The sequence below is a fragment of the Trachemys scripta genome, chromosome 1 (assembly GCF_013100865.1).
Source record: "Trachemys scripta elegans isolate TJP31775 chromosome 1, CAS_Tse_1.0, whole genome shotgun sequence".
Taxonomy (NCBI): domain Eukaryota; kingdom Metazoa; phylum Chordata; order Testudines; family Emydidae; genus Trachemys; species Trachemys scripta.
This window is the reverse complement of record NC_048298.1, coordinates 195,392,544-195,419,132: the sequence shown is the minus strand read 5'-3', so window position 1 is coordinate 195,419,132 and position 26,589 is coordinate 195,392,544. Positions and strand designations below refer to the sequence as shown.

Below are 26,589 nucleotides of genomic sequence, written 5' to 3'. Positions count from 1 at the left end.
TCTTGTCCCCTTATTGGTCCTTTGGGTCATGTGTCAGCCAGGTTACCTGAGCTTCTTAACCCTTTACAGGTAAAAGGATTTTGGAGTCTCTGGCCAGGAGGGATTTTATAGTATTGTTCACAGGAGGGCTGTTACCCTTCCCTTTATAGTTATGATACAAGGCTAACTGCATTTCTGACCCCTTCTGATCTCTTTGAGCTCCCCTCTGCTCAGGTCTCAAGCCTCTAGCCATCACCTCTCTCTTGGGGTGGAATCACGTGATTCCTTCATTCTCATATCAGGCCTTAGCTGCAGTCCCCAGTGATCCACCATGATTAATTCAGCAGGCCTGACTTAGGCTCACACCCTGCAGTTCTGTTCCCTCTGGGAGCAGTGACAGTAGTAAACAATGACCAGGCAGCTTCCTTAAAGCAAAATATTACCTATTTAGAACCAAAGCATTTAAGAAAAAACAGATCTTAAAAACTATAAAACATACTACGTATATGTCTAGCCTACCAGGCATTTACCATCTTTCACAAGGGGATGCTGGTGTTTCTAAGCTTTCTAAAGGTCTCCTGAGACTTCTAGGGTTTGCATAATTTGTTCCCTTAACTCTCAATCCATTTCTTTCCCCCTGCTTCATAGAGAGTCTCCTTTAAAAGCTGCTTAGTCTTTGTGATCACCCCAAGTCCCAGAGACCAAGTCATCTGTTAACTGTTTGTAGCTCTTTGATCTATTAATTCCTAGTCTTGGCAGAAAAAGGCTTGCAACTTTGTTGGAGAAGGATTCAAAGTCCTTGAAGTAGATAGCTTTGCCCATTGCCTTGCAAGTGTGTGCTGGAGTGTCCATATCTGGGCCATTGTCTTCTTCCTATTTATTTTTCTCCCCAGTCCCCACTTAAGTTAGCTCAGTACATTCATACAGGAAAGTCTTAACCCAATTGCACAATAACTTCCCCTCACTGAGCAGCTCACATACAGTCTTCCTAAAATTGTCATCTCAATATTCTTAGATTATTCCATATCAGTTCCTACAGTATTTATAGCATTATTACATCTCAATATTCTTAGGTTATTACATAGCAGCTCCACTTCTGTTACAGTGCTTACAAAATAAATTGGACCAGATTTTCAGCCTCTGTAAATTGGTGTAGCTCCACTGACTTCAATCAAGCTATGCTGATGGCACTATTTGACCATCTAGCCTACTGTGTTTAATTTAAACTCAAATATGGGCCCCTTTGCTTCTTAAATGGCTCTGCCTGTCCTCTGTGTGCTAAGAGCCTCTAATAGGATACATGAATTCATATCTTAAATCCATTTTGACACTGTAGATCCAGATTTCTTTGTCCCAGGTTTCATTATGCGTGCTTTAGCTAATGGCCATGCTTCTCCCATAAGCTTTCTTTGTTGTAGAAGTGTGTTCCTGAATAAGAAGCAGAATTACAAGTTTGTCAACTACCCTACATGCTGAGGGCTAGTCCTGGATTTGGCCTTGCAATCCTGCTGAGCTACCTTTCTTCTATATGTGAGGCTCCTGAAATCTCAGAACAGAGCAACAGAAAGCAGATTAAGTTCTTAACATGCCAACTGCCTTAGGTGCTAAATAAATAAAGCCTCCTTTTCTCCAGTAGGATTGCTATTCCAGGGGCTGGAAAGAGAAAACAATCAGAAGCTGCTTCCTTTCTCTATCAGTGGTTCCCCTTCCTCCTCGTCCTCCTTCAGTGTATCATCATTCAGTGTTGCACTGTAGCACAAAGATCCCACCCATAACTGGTTGTCTCATGTAACCTTGGGTTCATCTACACTTGGAGCTGGGAATGTGATTCCCAGCTCAAGGAGACATATTTGTGCTAGCTCTCATCGAGCTAGCGTGCTAACAATAGAATGTAGCTGTGGCTGTGAGAGTGGCAAGATGGGCTAGTTACCCCAAGTACATACCATGAGTCTCTGACAGGCACATAATCAGGGTGGCTAGCCCCTCCTGCCACTTGCACTGCGGTGGTTGCATTCTATTTTTAGTGCACTAGCTCAATGACTGCTAGTGCAAGTATGTCTCCTCAAGCTGGGAATCATACCCCAAGCTCCAACAGTAGAAATATCAATCTCAGATATCCCCATTGTCTTTGTGGGAGGCACATAAACACTAGGACAGAACCTGACAGCTTGATCTATTTCTCTCTCCCTCCCCGCAATTCCAGCCCTCAACTGCTTGCTTTTTTCCCCTGGGATATCCATTACTCTCTTTCTTTATTCCCTTGGTATTTTGTGTTATATCACATTCTCAGATGACACCTACACTATCTCCCTTTGAATCCATTCTCAAAATCCATTTCTCCTGTGATGCGTACAAGAAGTTAGCTACCTAATATTGACTAGGTTGAGGGGCATTCAAGGCAATATATATTAGGGTGACCAGATGTCCCGGTTTTATAGGGACAGTCCCGATTTGGGGGTCTTTTTCTTATATAGGCTCCTATTACCCCTACCCCCATGCCCTGTCCCGTTTTTTCACACTTGCTGTCTGGTCACCCTAATATATATATTGCTTGTATGTTTTCTCCCTCTCCCTCCCATTCATATGTTTCTTGGCTTCTTAAATTATGAGCTCTTCAGGGTAGGGGCTGTGTCTTCATGGGTGTGGACAGCACCTAGCACATTGTAGGTACTACTGGAATCTAAATTCCAGAAAATGTAGAGTTGGTCAGTGGACTATTTGATACATAGAATTATGGGCATGAAATTCCTTTATTCATCTGGAAAATATTTGCTATGTAAATTACCAGGTTAATTAATTGTCAGTTGTGGGTTTGCTACCAAGTTCCACATTTGAACGGAAAGCACTCAGAGGAAAGATTGAAAACATTTCTCTTTAACTATAATATAGGTTCTCTATCAGCTAAGGGTTGTCACACTGTTTGTTTAGTTGTGGTTAAACAGGGAGCTCCATTCCCAAGTGCTTGTCTCTGAAGTTCACATTCCAACTGTGCTGAGATCAGAGAGGGGAATGGACAGATTGTTCAAGAAACCCAAGCCAGCTTTAGACTTTGCTGTGACAGTTTCAACCATTCATGCCCCACCACAGATTCAGAGATTTTTTTTTTTTTTTTATTCGGCAATTTCCCACATGAGTCAGGAGGCTTTGCTCTAGGATATCGCTTGGAATCATTTAATTTAGAAGCAAGGGAATTTAGCTAGGAAGCAACTAAAGGGATTTAAAGTACTCCAAGACATTCTGTGAACTTCTTTCTGGGGGAGGAATTTTTAAAGTGTATTATACTAATTGCACTTTTAAAGAACCATGAGCTTTCACTGGTAGATGGATTTCCTTTGCAGCCACGGTGTACCTGAAAAATCCAAACCCAAACCTGCTGTCTGTCTGTCTTTTCCCATTTTTTTGTTCTCCCTTTTTCTATAGAAAGAACGCCACTTGTTACCATGTCAACCAACATGAGTCAAAAGCCAGTTCATATCCTGAAACACTAAATATATTTGGTTTTGGTATGTAGATTTTGCTTAGCTACTAGGCTATCTTTCCAGCAAGACTGTTCTTTATTTATTGTCCCCCCATCGCCATTAAGAGTGTTTTAGGAATGAGGGGGAATAGGGGGGACTTCATCCTTCACAGATTTGGTTCACAGTGGTTATTTTTTTATTTTTTTTTTTTTGGTCTGATATCTGTTACTTTCCTTGAAAGTCCTATTATCCTCTATTTTCACTTTCATGTCAGTAGAACAGGAGCCTCTAGAAATCGTAACAGTTGGTGCCTTGCTGTGGTGTTAAATGAAGCTCCTCTTACAAAATGTGCAACCTATTTGTGTCTGTCTGCAGCATTCACACTGATATACAAAACCAGGTTTTTTTTTGTTTTTTTTTAATTTGGTTGTGCTGCATTTACTCAGCATTTTCAAGGCATATGAACTTCTGGCAAATGGCAATCGATTGTATGTAAAGCATGGTATCTTATATAGAGCTGCTTCCTCCACACTAAGGATACGTCTATACTGCAGTGGGAGCATGCTTCCCAACTCGGATACGCAGACACACACTAGCTCTGGTCAAGCTAGCACATTAAAAATAGCGGTGTAGCTGGGGGTAGCATGGGTGGCAGCTCAGGCTCGCTGCCTGAATACAAACCCTCCCAGACCTTTTGGGTACATCCTTTGGTAGCTAGCCCAAATCGCGGCCCAAACTGCCCCTAGCTACTTTTTAGTGCACTAGCTCAAGCAGAACCAGCATGTCTGTTTTCATACACGGGGAAGCATGCTACCAGTGTGGATGTATCCTAATAAAAGATGAAAGTGCAGCCGGTGAGGGTGTGAGCAAGTCTGTGTAGAGATCTGTGAACTGCAGAATCAGATCCAATAAGGGGAACGACAGACATTCTAAATCTGAATGTCCTTGTCCCTTATGCATGAGCACTTGGGAAGAAGGGCATGATGGCGTAAGGAGCCACCCCTCCAGCCCCACCTGTGTGCATTGCGCAAGGCCCAAGGACAGTCTCAGTCCCTGCATTCAAGGGAGCACAGGGGCTGCTCCTTTTAGGTACCACCGGGGTGCACATTTCCCCAAAGGAGGCGTGGGGGAGGTTTCAAAACACACACACACACCTCTGCCCACCGCCCCTCCCCGCCCCAGCATACAGGAGGAGTAGGCCGTGCCATCCTCAAGGTGGGTGCAGCTATGCACTTCCCTTGCACATCTTGAAGCTCAGGATGGGATTGCATTTCCTTGAACTTTGCTTGGGGTGAGATGGCTCCAAAGTGCATTCTACCCAGGGCTAAATGCCACCGTTTAGTCCTGTATGTGCACAGTGCAGCTCTAACAGAGACCTTCTCTCCAAATTGCTTTTGTTAAGCACTGAGCTGTGGAGCATCTGATTGTTTTCTTTTGTTTGGTGTGAGGTAACTAAGTCAAGCAGGCAGCGGGATTAAAAGTCAGTAGGAAAGTGCTCAACACCCTAGGGAAAGAAAAATTAAATAAACTCTGTGGGTTAGTCAGGCAGCCAGACTGTTAGCACGGGAGCCAAGCCAGTAGGTTATTTGCTTTTCAGTTAAGGAAACAGTAGTTCAAGGTAATCCACCCAGAACATTATAACTAGTATAAAAATGAGAATTTCAGCCCTTGCTCACTGCAATGAACATTTCTGTAAAGAAAAAAGACTCCACTGATGCCTTGCTTGGGATGTGGCAAATTTTAAAAGCAGTTATGTAAACTCTTGGGTCAATAACCACTTAGCCTGGATTCCCCCCTTCCCCTGGAAATACCCATGCAAGAAGGTGGCATGGGGATGGAAGATGTTCAGAAACTACAGTGATGGGCACCAGGATAAGCATCTGCATAGATAGATCAGTGATTTCCCCCTTGGAGATTTCCTAGCATCGGTCCTTTGGGTTGAAGTAGCAGCTTCCCTCCCCCCGGTTGCGCATGCTCCACAGATCTCCTGAGGTCTCCAGTAGGCCCAGGCCATTTGCATGGAGGTCCTGTGTCTACATGCCAGATTTAGGGACCTCTAATCCCAGCCCCACCATCTCCCTGACAGTGTGGCTCCATTGGAGCCATGTAGTCAAGGACTTCCCCAGCTGCTGCTTCCTCCAGGATCTAACTCCTCCTGAACTTGCTTTCCCTGGCACAGAAGAACGCAGCCTCACGCTGTATTAATTGTCCACTGTTCTAATTCATTGGTTTGAGGGGAGTAATAGGTGCATCCCGCTTGACTCTTTCCTCCTCCCCCCCGGAACACAGCACATCATTTCGCCATCTACAGATCCCAGACTTCCCTGATGTCTCTCCATAGGGTCCAGGCCGGCCAGGAAGGTTATTGATGTAGAAGTCACCAGCAACACACCTACCCAGCCACACCTCTATCTTTCTTTGTGGGGAACAATGGAGTAATTCTGAGGGAAAGATCCAGCCCCTGTGATTAGAATCGCTAGAGTTTAGCAGGTGAAAGGAAGTAAATAAAGAACCCCAGTGATCCTTTCTGCTACTTTCTTTAGAGAGCCAGTTTGTCACATCCGGGGTAGGGCATGGAAGCATTCCTTCTGTGCCAGAGCTCTGTCTGGATTCAAAGGCAAGTCACACACACCATAGGTGTTAGTTGTGCTGGTGTAGCTGGTCCTCCCTGCTCAGGCTCTCAGTGCTGTAGGTCAGCAGAAGAAGTTAGTCTTCAGAGCTGCTGATCAAACACCTCACCCAAAGTCTAATCCTCAGCCCACCAATGTCAATAGAAATGTTGTCATTGACTTTGTAGGGCCCAGGATTTGGCCCCCCAAATACCATTAAAATTCCAATCAGTTACCAAAAGCTGTTCAATATCAAGCCAGTGCTATTGCCTTAGTTTAGCAACAGAAAATAAATAAAAGCACAATAATTTCAGTGTTTGGATCGTAAGCTCTGTGAGGCAGGGACTACTATCCTTTTGTTCTGTGTTTGTACAGCACCTAGCACAATGGGGTCCTGGTCTGAGACTGCGGCTCCTAGGCACTATCCTGCAATACCAATAATAGTAGATAATAAAAGAAGAAATGAGTGTCAGAAATAACGCTAAACATTTCTAGACTTGCTCTGAGCAGGCTTACATTATATGGTGGTTAAAATACTGGCAGCCGGTCAGCACTAGCTCTAGCACCAGTGTGCTTACCAGTGGAGCTGAACCGGGGCTAGTGCAGCCGTGGGAAATGTGCAGGAGAACACTAGTGTAGACGCAGCCGGTATGGCTAGAGAGCGTGCAGATTCTCTCTGTCATGTTCAGAGTTAACTGCAGTAAATCAGAGCAGAGGTTTTTGGAGTATCTGAGCATTTTGCTGCCTAATTCAATTGAATCAACAGCTAACACTGGCAGAGCTGCTTTGGGAAAAGGCCTATACTAGAGTTACTGTGAGCTAGTATTATCTGGCTCTTGCAGTGGACACTGATAAAGGGGTGCCTTGGTTTAAATAAGTGGTGGGAGGGATTTATTTTGAAACTACTTTCACAAAAGTGACTCTACCACTTAAACAAACAAACAAACACTTTCTGGGATTGAGTAAAATAGGCTTAAAATGTGAGGTGTTGTATGTTAGCTAGTCCATTCCCAATGGAAGTTCAGTACCCATGTTGCCAGGTTGTGTGAAAAGGGGTCTTTATTACACAGTAAACAGAAACTTAGCTTCTTTCAAAGAGAAAGTACCTCCTTCTTGTCTCTATCTTGGCTTTCTGTAGCTAAGAGTTGGGTAAGGTTTGTTCCACCTTCTATTCGTGCAGCAGATAGAGCTGTGGGAAGTTTTCATATTGTCATTCATTCTGAAGGGAGAGTTTATTTCTGCCCGTTCCCTCGCTGTGACCTCTGCGTTGCAATACCTGGCTTTGTAGCCTCAGTAATAATTAATCTTTAAGGCAGTGAGATAGTGAACTTAGACCCTGCCCTTTGCCTTTCAGTTGCAATAACTTTGTTTTATGGTGAGAGTATGTGTGTGAGAGGCATCTAGAGTCCTGATTAATGATAGTTAAGCTCCACAAATGCAGAGTATGATAATTTTTTTTTTTAAACAAAGCAGTAAGAAAGATTTTAAAAAAATCAAATAACTGTGGTTATACTTCCTATCGCATTTATCCATTATGAATAGTATAAGTTTACCAAGCTAGGACTTCTGCTGTACTAGCCAGTACATCATGATTCAGCTTCCATCCATTTGTATCTGCTCCATCCTACAGCCCAGCTTGTTCTCTTCCAAATTCCACTTTAGAGCTGCTGCCCAAAGAGAAGGAGGAAGCAGTTTGTCTTGATCTGAATAACTACCTTGCAGCTGGTTCATGGGAGCATTCATTCTATTCTAGTAGCAGCAAGTGCACATACTGCAGCCACATTGGAGGGATGTGGAGAAGAGATTATGGGCAGCAATTCCCACCCCACTCGCTCCTAAAAAAGATGGGGGAGAAATTGTGGCCCAGATGGTTGAGAATGTGTACAAAAGAACTCTGAGCTAAACCAGTTTCATATCAGTACCCAGAGGGAGTGAGCCCTGTTTCAATTGCTCAACATAATTTGGAAAAAAAATCAAAACCTTAAGGACTTTTGGAGCCTGAGCAGCACTGAGAGTGGGAGGAGGTGACAGTGGCTCCAGGCATTATACCTAGCTGGGCCAGGAGCTGGCACTGTACCTCCTAGATTTGCTGTGAGAGCACGTTCACTAACCAGCTCTTGCTACAATTGGGGCAAAGGTATAGCCCACATTCCCCATCCCATCCCAGAGCAGCCATTTGGCCTCAAGTCACTGTGTGGAGATAGAAGGATCATGGCTACACCTTACTGAGGGATAAAATGCTACTGGCTATGCCAGGAGAGCTCACTCCACCCTCCCTGTGCAGTACTATAGCTGCCTCCTGTACCCTCCCATCTCAGTACATCTACACTAGGACAGCCATAATTTGACCCTAAATCTTGAGGTTTGGCTTCTTTACTAGTCTCACCAACTCGGATGGTGAAATGGCCTTTTGTACGGTTTTGGTGTTAGGAGGGGGCACACCCATACAACACAAAGTCAGTGGGAATTTTGCCATTGATTTCAATAGGAGCAGGAGCAGGTTCAAAATGATTTGGTGAGGAAAAAATGTTGGCTGTTGATCCAGCTCCAGATAAGAGCTGTCAAGAGAACCAGCTGTTCAAATGTATGTCATTTCTTGTATGTACTTTCATTTTAATTATTTCCCGGGGTCATCTGAAGTAGCCTGTATAGCTGCAGCAGTTTCCTGGCATATCCATTTTTGTATGTATTCATAAACAAGAATTATTTTCTGAAGCCAAAAACATCTGAAGGTGGTTTTTTTGTGTTTTTTTTTTTTATTGGTTTGTTATTAGTATAGAATTTTTTTGATGCTAGTTGTCTCAGGATGCATCATATCACAAAAGAATATAGCCAAGTTTCTAAGCCTAGTGACTGATGATTGGTGACTGCAGTCAAAGATATTCAGATAGTTCTGAAGCTTCGTTAGAGTTTATCCAAACTTTTGGTTGCTTGCTCAGTGTGAACCACCAAATTGTCTCAGTTTCAACCATCAGTAACAGGCTTAGCAGCAAGGAATACTTAACATTTAGGACTTGTCTTCCTGAGGAGTTATTCCAGAATAGCTATTTCCGGTGTATGGCTATTTTGTGCATTAAGACAGTCTTATTCTGGAGTAAGAGCATCCATACATGGAGTTAATCAGGAATCGCTAATCTATTTTAAAGTCACACCCTACCTTATTCCAGATTATTTTTATGTGTAGACAAGCCCTCAGGCATGGCTGAAATCTGCTCTATTATCTGAAACCAGATGCTACAAAAACTGAATTTTGGGATCCAATTAAGACAACTTGGTTTTCTTGTTTGTCACCTGGCCTACTTGTTGATCAGCATTTCTCACAGCAGAAATTTGCCCAGGATTCATTTACAAAGAATTTTTGGGTTGAATGTTAATTATAATATTGCTTTGGTAATTGCAATTTCTGTTTAATTTGTGCTGCCGCGAAGCCTTGATCCATTTTCTGTGTTGTACCTCAGTTGGTTACCTTTATTTGTGCATTTCAGGGGAAGTCCTACCCATTCCGGGGTGCATTCCCTCCAGTATGGAATCCCATAATTTACCTGGATTATAACAATCTGTGGAGGACAATGAATGAAATGGGGAAAGAGGTATGCTATAAATGCGGACTGCATATATATCTATGAGATTACACCATCGGTCTTGGTGTCATAGGGAATAGGTTCAGAAAAACCCTTTCAGAATTCCCATATGGCATGTCAGACAACAACCACAAACACTGAACAATATCAGGGCACGTACACTGAAAGGGTAGAAGTGATTTTATGGCTAAAGATTGGAGGCTGAAATGTGCTATTTTACTAAAGGACTTTTTAAAATGTCAAACCCTGGACCATGGAGGACTAGACTGTGTTTAGACAGTCTACCCTTTATAAAGGGTATAGCTGCAGGGCAACAGGAAAAGCACTGTACATCACAGAGGTAAGATTCCTGCCTGGCTTGGGGAGAATAGCAATATGTTACTAATCCAGACCAGTAGGGGAGTACTACCTCCTGTGGTGGCGCAGCTGTGTTATCCAATGTATTGGGAAAGAGGCAAAGTCAAGACTCTGCCCACGTGCTCAAGGATAGGGCAAAGCAGCGGATGTGCTTAGCACTTGCTCACCCCTACGGAAGGTCCAGGAAGGCCATGCCAGGAGTTGGGGGCGGGGAGGAAGGGGTGGGGAGGCTTACTATCTCTCCCTAGAAATACCTGTTATGATTATATTGATGTTCATGGGCAGCTGCGTAAGAAGGCTAGTTCAGAGTGGTGATATTTTTAAAATCAAAATTTGTAAATGCTTCAGAAATGGAACTTTTAAAATTCTTGACCATCCACTGTGCAAAAAAATCCCTGCAGAGGATTCCAAACTTTCAAATATCTGTCAACTGTTCCATAACCCTACTACTGAACGGGGGGCCAATCTGGCAAAGACTTACACACATCTATAACTTTCCTAACACAAGGACAAGTTACTCACATGTGTAAGGTTTTGCACGATCAGGTACATGCATTATGATGTACCCATACTGCATGCTTTCTCCCAGAAATCTCGAATACCTTTCTTTTGACAAGATTCAAATAAACAGTAGTGCATTCCTGTGTTGAGACTTGTAAGCAGCAGATCATCATTAAATGTGTTGTTCAGTTTTACAGTGTTCATAAAAGGCCACATTCTGCCCTCAGGTATACTCTGGGTTTGCAAGAGTGTATCTATTGAGGAAGTCCAGATTTACACCAGTGTACCAGGAGGTGGGAGCAAATTTGACCCACTATATTAGCAGGCCTGGGGCTGCAAACTAAATATGACTAGGTAGTAATCTACTATGCACTAAGTTTAATATTTTGACTTCATTTGTAGATCCCTGCTGATGCACCCTGGACGGCCCCACATGCTGCAGAATGGGACAAAATGACAATGAAAGAGCTGGCTGACAAAATTTGCTGGACCAAGTAGATAACATTTTACTTTAAAATCCTCTAGCTTCCTTGGCACATTCTATGATGGGGTGTAAAGGGCACTTACGGAGGTCTTGATCATGCTCCTATTGACTTCAAGTGGGTCAGGTCAGACTGCAGTTTTTCAGATGACACAAAGGGAAAATGGATTGTAATCACTTCAGAGGAGAGAGTTAAAAATATAGAATGAGCCTGACAAATTAGAAGTTTCTGAAATCACTGAAATGAGATTCAGTAAGGGCAAAGGCCAGGTGGCTAATCTATGAAGAAATAATTGAATGCTCAAGCAAAGAATAGAGGATAATTGGGTAGACAGTAGGAAGAGGGAAGGTTGTAAAGGTATAGTGGATGATAAATTGAATGCATTAACAGTGCTGTGCTGTCACAAAGGCAGAAAATGTGATACTGGATTGTCTCAACAGAAGTCCCCATGTAAAACAAGTTAAATGATTGTTTCTCTTTGTTCAGCATTAGTGAGGCCACAACTAGGGTAGTTTTTGGTGGTGTGGTATATAAAAAAATTGACAAATTAGAGCACCCCAAACATCATAAATAAAAATGATATATGGGTTTTACAGCAGATGGTCTATGAGGGCAGGTTAAGAGAGTTGAACATGCAAGGAGCTGAGCATCTCCTGTGAGAACTGATGTTCAGCACCTGGCAGCACCATCTTAGACTGTAAGCTTTTGTGGAAATGGGCATTGTCTTTTCCTTGTCTATAAAATGCTATGCACATTCCAGGTGCTATGTGAATAAAAACACCACTGCATGGATGTGGAGTCAACACCTCCAGTTGTGGTCTGCTCTTCCTTCCCCATTTCATAGAATCCTCACTATAATAAAGCAAACAGAACCAGGTAGACTGTATTAAACATATCCCACCTTGTTGTGCCATTCCCTTACACTATACTAGAATAGCTTCCTCCTCTGTATTTAGTACAGTACCTTTTATTTAGGCAGCTCAGCACTGTTTGCCTTTTCTTTCTTACTACTTTTTAGTACTATATCAAGGATTTCAGACTACTTTCTCCCTCAAGGTATTGTGCTTCTCCAAATCCTTCTCCTGCTCTAAGTCTTACAGAATATGGCCACTTGGTTTCTGTCCTGATCATTATTGCATGATATTTTCCATACAGTTAATTTTATAAGCCACTTGTCTGCCCATGCATGTCGTCCAGTGGTTCTCAACCCGCAGCCCAATCAGCACACAGCTGCGGCCCATGTGATATCCCCAGGGCCATACAGGTTGTGTGTGTGTGTATATATATATATACATACACACACACACACATGTGTGGATGTGGCCCACATAACCCACAGAGAGCTGCTTATGCAGCCCATAATGGGTTGAGAACCACTGTTATAGTCTATACAAGTAATTCTGAGCAACCCTTTCTACACCAAATGGACTTGCTTCTAAGTCAATAACTCACAGATGTATAAGCAGTACTAGATTTATAATAATCTGTATGCTACGGTGCTTCTGTGCAATGTGAACAAAACGGATTCTATTGCTGATTCTTGTAATCTTAATAGGAATGTTGAGCTGAGATATGTTCAAAAACTCAAAACTTTCTCTGCTTTATTCCCTTCAAACCAATCAAAGTTTCCTAGCTGCTGTTCAGAATGGTAGTATTATAAGTAGGAAACTGATCTTTCTGCATGCTGGGTGCTTTCAGATCCACACCAATAACTTGTAAAGGCAAGTAAAGTGCATGCCTAAGAAAATAAATCTACCCTCAGAACCAAAGGAAGAAAAGGCTGTAAAAGTTCAAAAGTTACATATTCGATCAGAGATAGCTTGCTAAGTTGGTTACCTCAGCAAATCAATAGAGATTCTCTCTGTTAGTCAAAGTGCTTCCAGATAAAGTTTCGTTATCTTTCATAAATGATCTAACTTAGTATATACTAAGTAACAAATCACAAGTGAAATACAGGTGAATGTTGTGTTCAGTGGTGTTATACCAGCAGGGAATTTGTCCCTGTGTTTATATATTTACTATGATTGCTGCCGTTGCTGTACATTGCCGAACTTAAATTTGACTAGGCAATAAAATTTATTGCAGTGACATGTGGGAAAGTAAGGAGTGGCCTTGGAAATGTACTCCTTAAACTACCAGGGACGTATCAAACCATGGGAGTGGTGTACTTGATGAGCTCCCCCTGGAGGAGAAAGGCAGAAGACCTCCACTAACTGGCTATCAAATGCATCTCCTGTTGAGAAAAATATTTGTTTTGTGGCAATAGTGGCAACTGGGAAACCAGTTAAGAAGCAGGGTAAATAAGAATGGGTAAATGGTAGGGAGGTTCATATAAACGTATTCAAATAGTCCTTTCTACAGGCCAAAAATTGAATTGAGCAAAAATGATCTGTGCGCTTTTGGGTAATAACCTTGTTTAAAGATAATAATGAAAAACTAATAGCCAACAGCAAAGTAAGATGTATTAGAGTTTAGTGAATAATTGAATTTAAGTTCAATGGCTAACAACAACAACAAAACCTGTTTTGAACCAAAATAGAATTGTTATGGTTTTTCTCACCAAAACAAAAAAAAAAACGCAGACATTTTGTTCAGGTGCAATTAAATATTTTAAATATTGTTTTGAAATCAGATTTCATTTTGAAAGTGTAGTTCCAAAACAAAACGTCAAAACCAAAACATTTTGACATTTGCAAAAAAAAAAAAAAAATTTTTTTTTTTTTCAGCTGAAACTATTAAGTTCAACCTGAATTTGTGATTTGGTTCAGGGTCCTGAAAAATGCATTTTTGGTGAATGTACTAATTATCCAAAAACTTTTACCCAGCTCTAATATCTACTTCCTAACCCTGTTGTCTTTGCTTTTATTTTGCATACAGAACTGCCAGAGAGTTTGCTACTCTCTTTGTGAACATCAATGTTACCTCTGAGCCACATGAGGTCTCTGCTCTCTGGTTCCTGTGGTACTTGAAGCTGTGTGGGGGGACAACTAGGATATTTTCCGTAACCAATGGGGGGCAGGTACAGAATGTCATACATGTTTCCTTTCTTGAGACCATAATGAACAAGTGTGGTGTTCCCTTTCCATTGCACAAACTTAACACATTCTCTGCAGTTAATGAAAAGATGAATAATCAGTTTACACGGTGCAATAGTTCAATATGTGTTTGAAGGTGTCAAATTATCATCTATGGGAGCTCTGTACAATGTGGCATCTAATCAATCTAGGCCTCAAGTTAAATCAGGACAATTTATTTAACTTCCCTCCCCACATCTTTTCAACATAGTTCTTTTTTTTTGCTGCTGTTGTAATATCTGCCATTTTGGTTTCCATGGTCATTTATCATTGAATGTATGAGCGTCTTTCAAGCATACAAAGCAAGTGTACTTCAAATTAAATATAAGTGTAGTAAAAAGTGTACTTGGATAACTTGATTAGTTAACTCAAAACAACTCTTGAAAATCTGGCCTTTTTTGTGGGCTCTGTGCACTTGAAAATCTGACCCTGATCTTCTCATGTGTTAACAGAATTTATTATAGACTCTACTCTAATGATGATTCCTTGGTGGGGTTTTTTGTTTCCAGGAGCGGAAGTTTGTTGGGGGTTCCGGTCAGATTACAGAAAGGATAAAGGACATCCTCGAAGGCAGAGTTAAACTGGAGAGTCCTGTAGTTCGCATTGATCAGTCAGGTGATAATGTCATCGTGGAGACTCTAAACCATGAGATATATGAGGTAATTCAATAAAAATAATAGTAGTTTGCATTTAGTGTGGGGGGGGCGGAAATGTCCAATGCAGCTCTTAGCCAAATGTAATCAGCAACACACATTTGTGTGTCTGTGCTTCTCCAATTCCCCTGAAAGTCTTTGAATCTACTTTACTGATTTATTTATGACTGGGTCTCATGTTAGTATATTGTTAATTGGCTCCTGACATTAGTCTACCTTCTCTCTGCTTTGTTTTATTGTGTTATTTTATATTATAGCACCCACAAAGGTCATCTTAAATAAAGGAAAATAATATTTCTGTTCATACCTAAGATAGCAGTTGTGTGTGTGTGTGTGTGTGTGTGTTATATATCAGTGCCTTATGTTTCAGGGCAGTTATGTGATTAGTGCCATCCCCCCAGGCCTGACTACAAAGATCCATTTCAACCCAGAACTACCATCAGAGAGAAACCAGTTAATTCATCGTCTTCCTATGGGTTCTGTCATTAAATGTATGATGTACTATAAAGAGGCCTTCTGGAAGAAGATGGGTATGTGGGTATCAACTACGGGGGGGAAATGAAGAACTTGGGAGTTTAGTGCTACACTAACTTCAAAGTCGTGGGTTTATCATCTTTAAGTGTTGGAGAACGGGCAAAAAAAATTGTTTCCTAAACTTTGTGTGTGAGGATGCTTCATTTCCAACATCAGAACAGCCACTGTTGCATTAAACAGGTGGATTTTTTTAATATTATGAGGATTTATATCTCTTCAACTAGCCACTAAGTCATTCCACCATTGTCCACCACAGGGTTTCTTGCACCTACCTCTGAAGCATCTGATCACTGTCAGAGGCAAGATACTAGACTGGGGTGGACCAGGGGTCCAATCCACTATGGCAATTCCTATGTTATGTCCTACCCTTCTGTTTCTACCCTACTTCTGTGTAATCCCCATTGAGAATTCTACAAGGAGTACAAGATTGAGTCTCCACTGAGTAGACTTGCCAAGAATAGGGTTCTGGTGTTGTTTTGGGCAAGCTACTTTTTTATTAGAGCCTGAATTTTTTTTTTTTTTTTGCCGTTTCTGTTATTTGATAAGAGTAAGTCTCCATAACTTTCTGTAAGTCACAAATAAATTCATACAAAGCAACAAAGTCCCCATTTAAAAACAAATTAGGATGTGTGTCTATACGCAGTTTGGGAAACTGTACTGACAGGGAGAGAGAGAATGCTAGAAGAAGGTTCCAGATTTCTAGGTATTATCAGTGAATGAAGAACAGCTATGCATTTACTTTTTATCGAAGTTTTTTCATTACTACTAGTAAATAGCACTCAGCAGTTGTTATATCCGTTTCCTTTCTCCTGGCAGATTACTGTGCCTGCATGCTTATTGAGGACGAAGAAGCTCCAATTTCAATAACCTTAGATGATTCCAAACCTGGTGGATCTGTGCCTGCCATTATAGGGTAAGGCACCCCTAGTCCATGTTCCTAGATTTATAGATACTTGTGAAAGGACTTGCAGAGGGGATTGGGAAGCATGCAAAGGGGATTGGGAAGCATGCAAATAGGTGATATTCACCCATTATGAGGATGCATGCAAGGCACTCTGGGCCAGCTGCAGTCTTTGGGCATCCTCTTGTGTGGGATAAAGTAGTTATGCAGCCCCTTCAAGCCTCTGCATTCCTTGGAGCAAGGCTTTGCACCAGCTGTAAGTAGGCCAGTGCCAAGGAGGCTGGTGGGAAGGGAGATACATTGTCCAATGTGCCTATTTCCATGGTTGAAGTTAAGCACACATTTAAGGGTTTTGCAGAATTGGGCCCATAGAAATTAAACCTCTCTTACTCAGATTTACCAACCATCTTATTCCAGCTATACTGGGCCTTCTCTTTTGGCCATGCTGAATACTGAAAATGCAGTTGACAAGCCATTGTTTGTTTTGAATCTGCAATGCATCGAAGAGATGAACTGTTCCTCACAGCATCTTGTAATTCGGTCAAAGCACAGCTGTTCAGTGACAGATTTAGAATTCTGGAGAAACTGCCAAATATTTAGCATTTCATTTTGGAAGGAGAGCTGGAAAATGTGTAACAGCATTTAGTGGCTTTTGAAAAGAGTGAATTAAGTGAATATAAATTAAAAAAAAACTTTACAAAATGTTTCCATTTTAAATCCAAGGCGAACCTTCCAAACAAGCTGAAAAAACACTTGTGTATATATACACCAAATAATTGTTTGTACAGTACCATACAGGGAGAGCCTAACACTCCTCTTGAATTGTGTAACATTATGGACACAAAGTTTTAAAATGTCCTTGTTCTGGACACCATGAAACTCCCTAACATTCCTCTCAAGTTACTGCCAACAACAGGAATGTAAATATTTTTTCTTACTACTAAAATCAATGTTGGGATCATCTCTTTGCTAGTATGCACAACTATATAAAGGATTCCAGGAGCCTTTCCATGGAAGTCAATGGAATTATTCCAGGAATCAATTTTGACTCTAGCTGAAAACATCTTAGAGCAATTACTGATAGGAATGTGACTGTAGCCTTCTAAACTGCTTGTCATAAAATATATGTTGTGTATACTGTAGCCTCACTCCCCTGCAATTGCCCTGTAGCTGACCTAATCATGGATCTTTTAATAAAATAAATTCTATTGGCTTTGTGTGAGGGGCAGCTACCTGGGAATTTAGAGGGACAAGAAAACTAAAGCCCAGTTCAAGGAAACTCAGGTCTCGATCTTAGCCAATTTAGATCTCGATATGGAAAGAGAGGTTGCACGTGTTGTGTTGGTTGATTCTCTCCTCACACTGGATGAAGATCAGGGTGTTGCCTAATTCCGTTCCCACTGAAGTCAATGGGCATTGTCCTGCTCACTGCAATGGGAGGAGAATTCGGCCAATGCAAAGCAATTGTGAAAATTCCACCACAGGGGTGTCTATTGATTCTTCTAGAACTGTGAGCGCTCTTTGATACCAGTTCCTAACAGGGGTAGATGAAGTTGCTTTTAAAGGGCTCGGCCCCTTTCTGAGATCTCCCCCAGACTTTCCCTTGGCAGTAGTCCATGCCTCCATCACCTTAAGATTGAGTTGTTGTACTGTGCTGTACCTGGGGTTACACCTACAACTCATTAGGAAGCTTCAGCTAGCACAGCACGTGGTAATCAGTTTTGTTAGCTTCCTGCAAGGAGCACTTTACTCCTGTGCTCTTTGTACAAGCTGATCATTTCCGGATATAATGCAAGAAGCTATTGAATATGGATAAATGTATTCTGTGATAATTACGCTTTTTATATGATAAAAGAATTAGACTTACCAGTAGTATGTTTGTCTCACTCATTGTAAAGTCTTTTTAAGCAAAGACTTTATGCCCATGCTTTGTAAATCAGTCTGTGTATTGACACTGCACAATATTTATGCCCTCTTTTTCTTTAGTTTTATCCTTACAAGAAAGGCCTATAGACTTGCAAAGGTCAGCAAAGAAGAGAGGTAAGAACTTACAAATTTCAAAGAGTTGTTCTTTAGGATGCTTCACCGAATAATTTTATATACACATAGAGTAACTACAGATAATAGTATTCCCCAAACTCCGAGGTCCAAACTCAGCTTGCGTAAGCAGGCACAGCCCCCAGTGAATCCAGTTTAAGGATATTTTAAAGTGTCCACATGCTATCTGTTTTTTCATGTTATCACTAGCTCATTATCTTTCATAGATAGTCTTGGGGCACTGTTTTTGTCTGTGACAACGGCTGGTTATTGCAAAGATTCCAAAATGCTTCCTTCCATCCTGACCATTTTCACATAGCTGGTCCATTAGTGAAATGAAGGGAATGCTGAGGTACATAACCTTTGGTGTCCTTCCCCTACACGCCAGACAGAAATATTCTAACATTTATTATTATTTACATACATGTATAAACATCTGTGTCTACAACAGTACTGTTTCCACAACCATATATGAAAGAAGAGTCCAGTTTGAAGCCTATTTTGTTATTCATAATAAATAAAATACCATTGAGTATTTTACAGGTCAAAATCTGCTCTCAGCTACCCTGTTGTAAATCTGGAGTGATTCCATCGACTTCATTGGAGCTATTCCAGACTTATACCGGTGAACCTGAGTATAATTTGACTCTGCATCCTCAGATAACTGTACAAACATTCATTTAATGGCATGCAGTCCAGCATGAGCCTCCCAAATGTGATATCAGGATTTAACACTTAGGCATCAGTGTTTGAAAATTTGGCCTAAGAGTATGAACTTGGAATCTGTTGCACATACAAAAATAACTTTAACATGTATTGAAACAGATTTTAATGTTAAAAACAGCAGCAAAGAATGAGGTTCTTTCACTTGTTTTCTGATCACTGTTTATATTTGTGTTTAGGAAGAGAAAAATCTGTGAACTGTATGCCAAAGTGATGGGCTCAGAAGAGGCTTTACATGTGAGAAACCACTGCCTGTTCTTTTATTTACATGGTGGTAGCACTACTTGTTTCTTCTGAATGGTGAAGCAAGGACAACATTTACATTTTAGTTCTCAAAAGCAATGCAGGTTATGCCATATGATACCCACTTCCCCAGCTGCTGGTGAACCCCAAACACTAGAGAGAGACAAGAACTCTTTCTCTATACCAGAAAAGAGGATAAGAATTGTCAAAGTTGTCTATATTATATGGGAGAGCAATGCTCCAGAGAAGTAAAAACCTGCTCATTTTGTGCTGTTGGATAGTATTAACAGAATGCGGTGTCAGTCCTGTATCAGTATTGTAAAAAAATAATAATTCTAGTTTTGTTTCCTAAATGCCAAATATTTACTTATTTTATTTCCAATATCCTAGCCAAGGGCTTGTTCTTTCTTTCATGTCTTGTTAACTATTACAGCCAGTGCATTATGAAGAAAAGAACTGGAGTGAAGAACAGTATTCAGGGGGATGTTATACAGCCTACTTCCCACCAGGCATCATGTCTCAATATGGAAGGTAAACCAGATAACATTGTGCTTTTTGTTTGTTTGTTTGTTTTTGTTTTGGTAACTTCTTTGTAATTGTTACAATATTCTTTCCATACAAAACACATTGAACATACAGCATATGGGTGAAATCCTGGCCCCACTGAAGTCAATGTGAATTTTGCTGTTGACAACAGTGGAAGCAGGATTTCACCCACAATCTTCAGTGAAACAGAACACACAGGCTAATGGACCTATGTCAGCAATACAAGAGCTCTTCTCACTAGGTCACTGCCCAGTTTTTGCTGCTTAAAATGTTTAATATGTTCCTTCAGTTCTTTCTAAAAGAGTGATTCTGTGACCACTGAAATCAATGGGAAAGTTGCCATTAACTCAATACCTGCAAGGTCAGGCTCAGGCAGAGCTAATTCAGTTAGTCACAGGGAAGAAATAAATAGGGATATAAGTAAAATTCTTATATATAACCCCACAAACGACGACATACAGTTCTTACACCTAACTAGGAGCACAGGAAAATTGCTTTGTTCCATATGGTCCACTTCAGCTACTAGTGATTAAAAGTCTAGTTCTATTACTGAAGTACTTGCTGCGAACATGATACTCCTTCCTGCACATAATGGGAACAACCCAACCCATACATCCTTGGCAGGGGCACTCTGTGGCCCTTTTAAGATTTTTCTCAAACGGGCTGCCAGTCGTCTGGGGAATACCCTGTTCATGTTTCAGGGTGCTGGGGATCCCGTGAGCATGTGGGTGCTATATTTTATTAGTCTGAGTGCCGTGGAGTGATGGGGGAGGTTTACGGCTTTGCCCACAGTCTGAGGCTACATCTACACTACAGGGGGGGGGGGTCGATTTAAGATACGCAAATTCAGCTACGCGAATAGCGTAGCTGAATTCGACGTATCGCAGCCGACTTACCCCGCTGTGAGGACGGTGGCAAAATCGACCTCGGCGGCTTCCTGTCGACGGCGCTTACTCCCCCCTCCGCTGGTGGAGTAAGAGCGTCGATTCGGGGATCGATTGTCGCGTCCCAACGGGACGCGATAAATCGATTCCCCGAGAGGTCGATTTCTACCCGCCGATTCAGGCGGGTAGTGTAGACCCAGCCTGAGCTAGTCTCCGGCAGCTGTTTAAAGTCTAACCCAGTGTTTTCTCTGTGACCACTAGAGACTTTCCCTCTACGAAAAGGGAGTGCAATTCCTGTGGCTGTGTTGCCCAAAAAGCTTATGGAGTTTGTGCAGCTAGCATCTGAACTATAGCAGCGCAGGGTCCTGAAGGGGGAGATGCAGCTTTCCCTTCTACATACAGAGGCATCTCTCTCTCTTCCCCCCCCCCCCACCCGCCTTTAGCATGCAGCCCTACAAATGGGAAAGTTCTGCTGAATCTCAAAATGTAAGAGCAACCCATCCCTGCAAAGGCATCATTCATACCCAGTTGTTACGGAAGAACAAAAGCAAAGCAGCCATATAGGGGAAATAAATCCATTTAACCACAGTGCATTTCTGGAGCCTCTTAGGATTGTTCCCTATTCAAGCACTAAAAAGAGACATCTTCTGAGAGATCAGTTTATGTCTTGGATTTGCTCTATCTTGACTAATGGTAACATGTTGTACATAGCAGCAGGTAAGATGCTATTCTAAGGGAAAACCTAATGTATTTCTTTCCCTCTCCATACCAGCCCTTTAGGAATTCTTGAGAAACTTGACAAGCTCTAGTGTCAAGAGCAATAATTGCTTTTAGAATGATTGTCAGCCTTCTGTTAGTGGCCTTTGACATTTTACATTTGTTTTAAAGGACCATTCGCCAGCCCCTCGGCAGGATCTACTTTGCTGGCACGGAGACCGCTACTCAATGGAGCGGGTACATGGAGGGGGCTGTGCAGGCGGGAGAGAGAGCAGCAAGAGAGGTACGGATAGCCACTTTTCCTTGATCGTGGCTATTGAAGACCAAAAGAGGCCAGATGTTTCATGGAAGTTTCAATCTTAATATCGGACTTGGAGTATGTCTGCATTTGGAGCTGGGGCTGAGATTCCCAGCTGGAGGAGACATATCCACGCTAGCCATCATGAGGCTAATGCACTAAAAATAGAGTGTAACTGTCCTGGCGTGAGTGACAGGGCCGCCCCAAGTACATGCCTGTCAGAGACCTTAGGTACGTACTCAGGGCTAGCAGCCCCTCCCACGCTACTGCAGCTACTTTTGGTTTTTAGCCTACTCCCTCACTGAGAGCTAGCACAAGTGGGTCTCCTTGAGTTGGGAATCATATGCCCAGCTCAAAGTGTAGAGCATACCCTGGGAGCGTTAGCTACGGTAACTGTACTAATGAAAGAGAGCTCCTAGAATGAACAGTGGCAAGATTCCAAAACACCATGAGCCAAAGCTTAACTATATTCTGTATATTATGAAATCCTTTGAGGCATTACAAGTTGAAGTCTCAGACAAATCAGAATGTTACCAAATTCATCACTGAAGTATTAAATCCAAGCCTGTGCAATCTGTCTTCTGCCTAAAAATAAATACCTCAAGCCCAACTCTGCCCTCAGATATACCCATGCAACTTCCAGCAGAGTCCATTATTTGGTTTAGCTCATTATGTATTTGTTGCACTAGCTATTATTTCCAGGTATAGACCCTTAAAATCTGACCTTTTTTAGTACAAGTGATCACTCCCTTCTGCTTCTCTCTGACAGGGAATACTTAGCTAAGTTCTGTTGATCCATCAAGGGGGGAGGGATAGCTCAGTGGTTTGAGCATTGGTCTGCTAAACCCACGGTTGTGAGTTCAATCCTTGAGGGGGCCACTTAGGGATCGGGGCAAAATCAGTACTTGGTCCTGCTAGTGAAGGCAGGGGGCTGGACTCGATGACCTTTCAAGGTCCCTTCCAGTTCTAGGAGATAGGATATCTCCATTAATTTAATTTAATCCTGGGCAACGAACAGTCTGTTTAAAAAAAAAAAAAAAAAAAAAACCACAAGCAAACAAATAGCACATCCGGGGCTTGCTTCTCAGTCAGACCGGGTATGTCTGCACGGCAGCTGGGAGCAAGCCTCCCAGCCCAGATAGACGGACTCCCGCTAACTCTGCTTGAGCTAACACACTAACAATAACAGTGTGGACCCTGCAGCATGGGTGGCAGCATGGACTAGCCACTCGAGTCCCCAGTCCGCCTGACCCCCTGGGTCTGGGCTCAGCTAGCGAGCCCAGGCCACCATCCTTGTCGCAACATCCTCACTGCTATTTTTAGTGTGATAGCTAGAGCAGAGTTAGCATGAGTCTGTCTCCCCAGACTGGAAGGCTGGCTTACACAGCGGTGTGGACATACCCAGGATAAAAGGACCTGAAAGTGGGCACAGATTATATTTTATCCACACTGTTCCTTTACTCTGGCAGAGCAGTGTAAAGGAGGCGTAGTGGGACTGAGAATCGGGTCCATGGCTTCCATTTGATGTGTTAATATATTATTTTAATAATCATAAGTGTTTCAGATCACCCCTCCTTCTCTTTCCCGCTACACACCTTAACAGTGGTGGCTACAAAGACATTTACCTATTGTGCTGCAGACACTTTATGCCCTTGCAAACCTCTGCCCTTGTTACAGCACTTTGGTTTTTTGTTTGTTTTAAAAACACTGATTTTTATATTCCCCAAAAAGCCAAGGGATAACTCCACTATCGAGAACCTTCAGAGGTACAAATTTACACCCCTGTCCCTGTGATCGGCAATCCAGCCAGCATCACTGCCAATAGATTTTCAGTCTCATGAGTGACGCAAGATTAAACTTACTTTGATATTCCTCAGGCTGGGTAATAGATTGTCAGGGACCTTTTCGCCTGTGCCTGGTGGGATGAAACCTATGACAACTCTCTCAAGTGGGAAAGCTGCACAAGTCTCTCTGACCTTTCATTTTCTTCATGTTATTTAATGTTACCAGCCTGTGCTTATTAAGCAAAACATGAATGTTCATGTGGTCTCATTTTTCTTCCAGATATTGTTCAAGATGGGAAAGATCTCAAAGGATGAAATCTGGATGCCTGAACCAGAGTCCGAGGCAAGCTTTATCGCCTATGTATTTGTAGAGCAATAGCTAAACACAGTATTCTGGTTGCTAGCCCTAGCTAAGTTCTTATAGCCATATGAGTGCTTCGGATCACCTAACACTATGAATGAATTCATCTTCCTAATACCCCTGTGAGGGAGGAAAATATTGTTCGCTATTTTGCACATGGATAACTAAGGCCCACAGAGAATGATTTAATTGCCCAGGGTACTACTGGGAGTCTTGGAATAGCCAGGAAATGAACCTGATTCTGCTGACTCCCAGTCCAGGTCCTTAACCACAAGACCACCCTTCTTGCCTAGCCTGTTGTCTGATTTACATCAGTGGTTCTCAGCCTTTTCCATATTGTGACCAAATTACAACAGAAGGTATATTGGGACCCCCCATTTGGTTAGAAAGAAAGAGAAGCCTATGCTGTATATAATACATCAGTGAGCTCTGTACTCCCCTCTCATGGCAGAGGTGACCCTACACTAATACTGAATGTTTGCTCCTCTAGGATGTCCCAGCCCAGCCAATCACTACTACCTTTTGGGAGAGAAACTTGCCATCTGTACCAGGACTGCTGAAGCTCGTTGGATTTTCCACTTTCTTCTCTTCAGTGGCTGCCGTCTGGCTGTTTGCCTACAAAAAGGGGCTGCTAGCTCAAAACTAAAGAGTGTCCATGGGAAATTGCACACTTGCTGCTTTCCCCTTCCCAGTCCAAGGGTTATCTTTGGAGAGGAGTCACATGGAAGGCTGGAAAGGGCAAGAGACCTTTTAGATGTTCTTTTGAACACCTGCATTAACACACCAAAACCATTCAAACCAGGGTCAGTTCAACAACAAAAAGATCAATTGTGGTGAAAGAAGTGGCATTTCTAGTTTCCTTCTACATTAATTTGTCTTGATTGACAGCATAAAATCAATTGCATATATTTCCTAACATCTGGAGGGGACAATCCAGAGCAGAAACTTTGCAAAGGGCAAGATGCCTTTGGATAATATATTTTCTTCCATTTGATGGGTTTTTTTTTAAGTGAAATTAATATGTATCTTTGTTTTAAATCCATCTCTGTGCAGAGGCTGAGTAGGTTAGAGGGCTTTTCTGTAAAATCCCTGCTGTGCATAAGACTGACCAGCAAATCTGATTTACAATAGCAAAAAATTAAAAACCATATTTGATTATTAGCTAGAGATACAGAACTTAGCCATGAGCTGAATGAATAAAGATAATTAGCATCCCGGCCCCACTAGTTCAATATAGCCAGAAAAAAGGAATGCAGGTGAACTTTTTGACTGTATGTTATTGAACAAATGGCCACACTTGTCTAACAGTGGAAATCTGTATCTCAGTTGTCCATTTGCAATGGATAATGTGGACACATTATGGATCTGTCACCTTCTGTCCCGTACACATGTAATGCTGCTTGGCCTACTATTAAAATTGACAGACGTGAATTAGCGAAGTTATAGACCAACTGACCTAGGATGCTAAAGACATTATTTCCAGAATGTTGGCAGTTTCCTGTCTCCCTATTAATTTTCTGTTTCCCTTCACATATAATCTGTACTGCCTTCTTACTTTCAGGGGAAATACATGTGGGGCTGGAATTACTGCCTTGTAAATGCCATTAATTGGATGCTTCTGCCTGTCCCTCTGTTGTACAGGAGGCATTTATTGCTACATTCCAAGAATGCTTCTTGCACTTGGAACTTTAGAGTGTTTGTTTGCCAAATAAACACTTTTCAGCGTGTTCATTTAGAGTACAAACAGAATGATTTAATAGTGCTTAAAGCCTGATCCTGACATCACGGAAGCCATTGATATCCAGGGGAGCAGATGCAGGCCCTGAATGAACATGAATCTGCACCTCTCGGCAAAACTGAATCAAGGCTCTCTTCTAGCCTGGGATGCATAAAACCACTCAGCTGCTTTCTGCAGTTCTCTCATGCTAAATGATGAGCTCAGAGAAGCCGGAGTGCGTCCACTGATTAAATTAATTCTGTGTTTACAACTTGTTTTCTGCAGGTGCTGGGCTATAGTTGGTGTGGTGTATTCTCCAAAAGTATTAACCAAATAATCACTGTTATTAACTGAAATGGAATATATGCATTTCAAAATGTGCCATTGTTATGAACTGCTTTTAAGAATATGGATATTGCATGTATATCCAGGAATTCCATTGTAATTCAACAGTAGTGAAATGTGCCTTTCAATATTCCTCAAATCTTGATAAAAGGATCCATTTTGTAAAGCTTTCTTCAGATTCTTTCACTTGCATCATTTTTGTGAGTTTGCCCAGTGTTCTACTTATTTTAGACTTTGCCATCTGCGCCTATGTTAAAGCTCTCGGTACATAAAGCCAAAATACATCCAATTGATCTTAATCATCAGACACAGAAAGAGAAGTCTTCTCAACCCATGTGGCCTCTCTCCCAACCCTCATAGAACACATGAATGTAGTTCATCCTGGAGTAAACTCAGTGTAGGCTCTGGTGAACTAAGGCAGGAAGCTACTTCCAAAGAGACAGCTTGTTACCTGTCCCCTTCCAATAAAAAGTGGGCACTGTTAGTGCCAGCACTCAGATGATCACAACTACCACAGTCAGAAAGGTACTCTCTCCAGCAGAGAGCACCAAACTGTTGACCTCTTCACTCAAACCCATTGCATGAGAATCATCCAAGCTGCACCATTTTCTCAGAAGCCAGCCAACTATTTATAAGATGATCCGGAGAGTTTTCATCTTCAACTTCCCTATCCATTTGGCGCGTGCACACATTCTCTGTCTTGAATTTAGTTGTTTGGGAAGGACACAATAATACCAGCAAGAAAGCCCCTTGGAAATGTTAGATTTTTAATACACTCAAAGAAAGAACTAGATAAGTTCATGGA

General features: G+C 41.9%; 1 protein-coding gene across 1 annotated transcript in view; it reads left to right on the top strand.

Moving 5' to 3' along the window:
- The window catches only part of LOC117868259 (amine oxidase [flavin-containing] A-like), a 50,486-nt gene extending 24,531 nt beyond the window's left edge, over positions 1 to 25,955 (top strand). The window contains exons 4-15 of the mRNA XM_034754081.1: positions 9,532 to 9,636; positions 10,888 to 10,979; positions 13,845 to 13,986; positions 14,551 to 14,700; positions 15,065 to 15,224; positions 16,045 to 16,141; positions 18,116 to 18,169; positions 19,069 to 19,126; positions 19,566 to 19,663; positions 21,451 to 21,562; positions 23,642 to 23,704; positions 24,213 to 25,955. Coding sequence (XP_034609972.1) covers positions 9,532 to 9,636; positions 10,888 to 10,979; positions 13,845 to 13,986; positions 14,551 to 14,700; positions 15,065 to 15,224; positions 16,045 to 16,141; positions 18,116 to 18,169; positions 19,069 to 19,126; positions 19,566 to 19,663; positions 21,451 to 21,562; positions 23,642 to 23,704; positions 24,213 to 24,368 — 1,287 coding nt within the window. The 3' untranslated portion in view covers positions 24,369 to 25,955. The remainder of the gene's footprint in view (positions 1 to 9,531; positions 9,637 to 10,887; positions 10,980 to 13,844; positions 13,987 to 14,550; positions 14,701 to 15,064; positions 15,225 to 16,044; positions 16,142 to 18,115; positions 18,170 to 19,068; positions 19,127 to 19,565; positions 19,664 to 21,450; positions 21,563 to 23,641; positions 23,705 to 24,212) is intronic.
- The last annotated feature ends 634 nt before the right edge of the window (positions 25,956 to 26,589 follow it).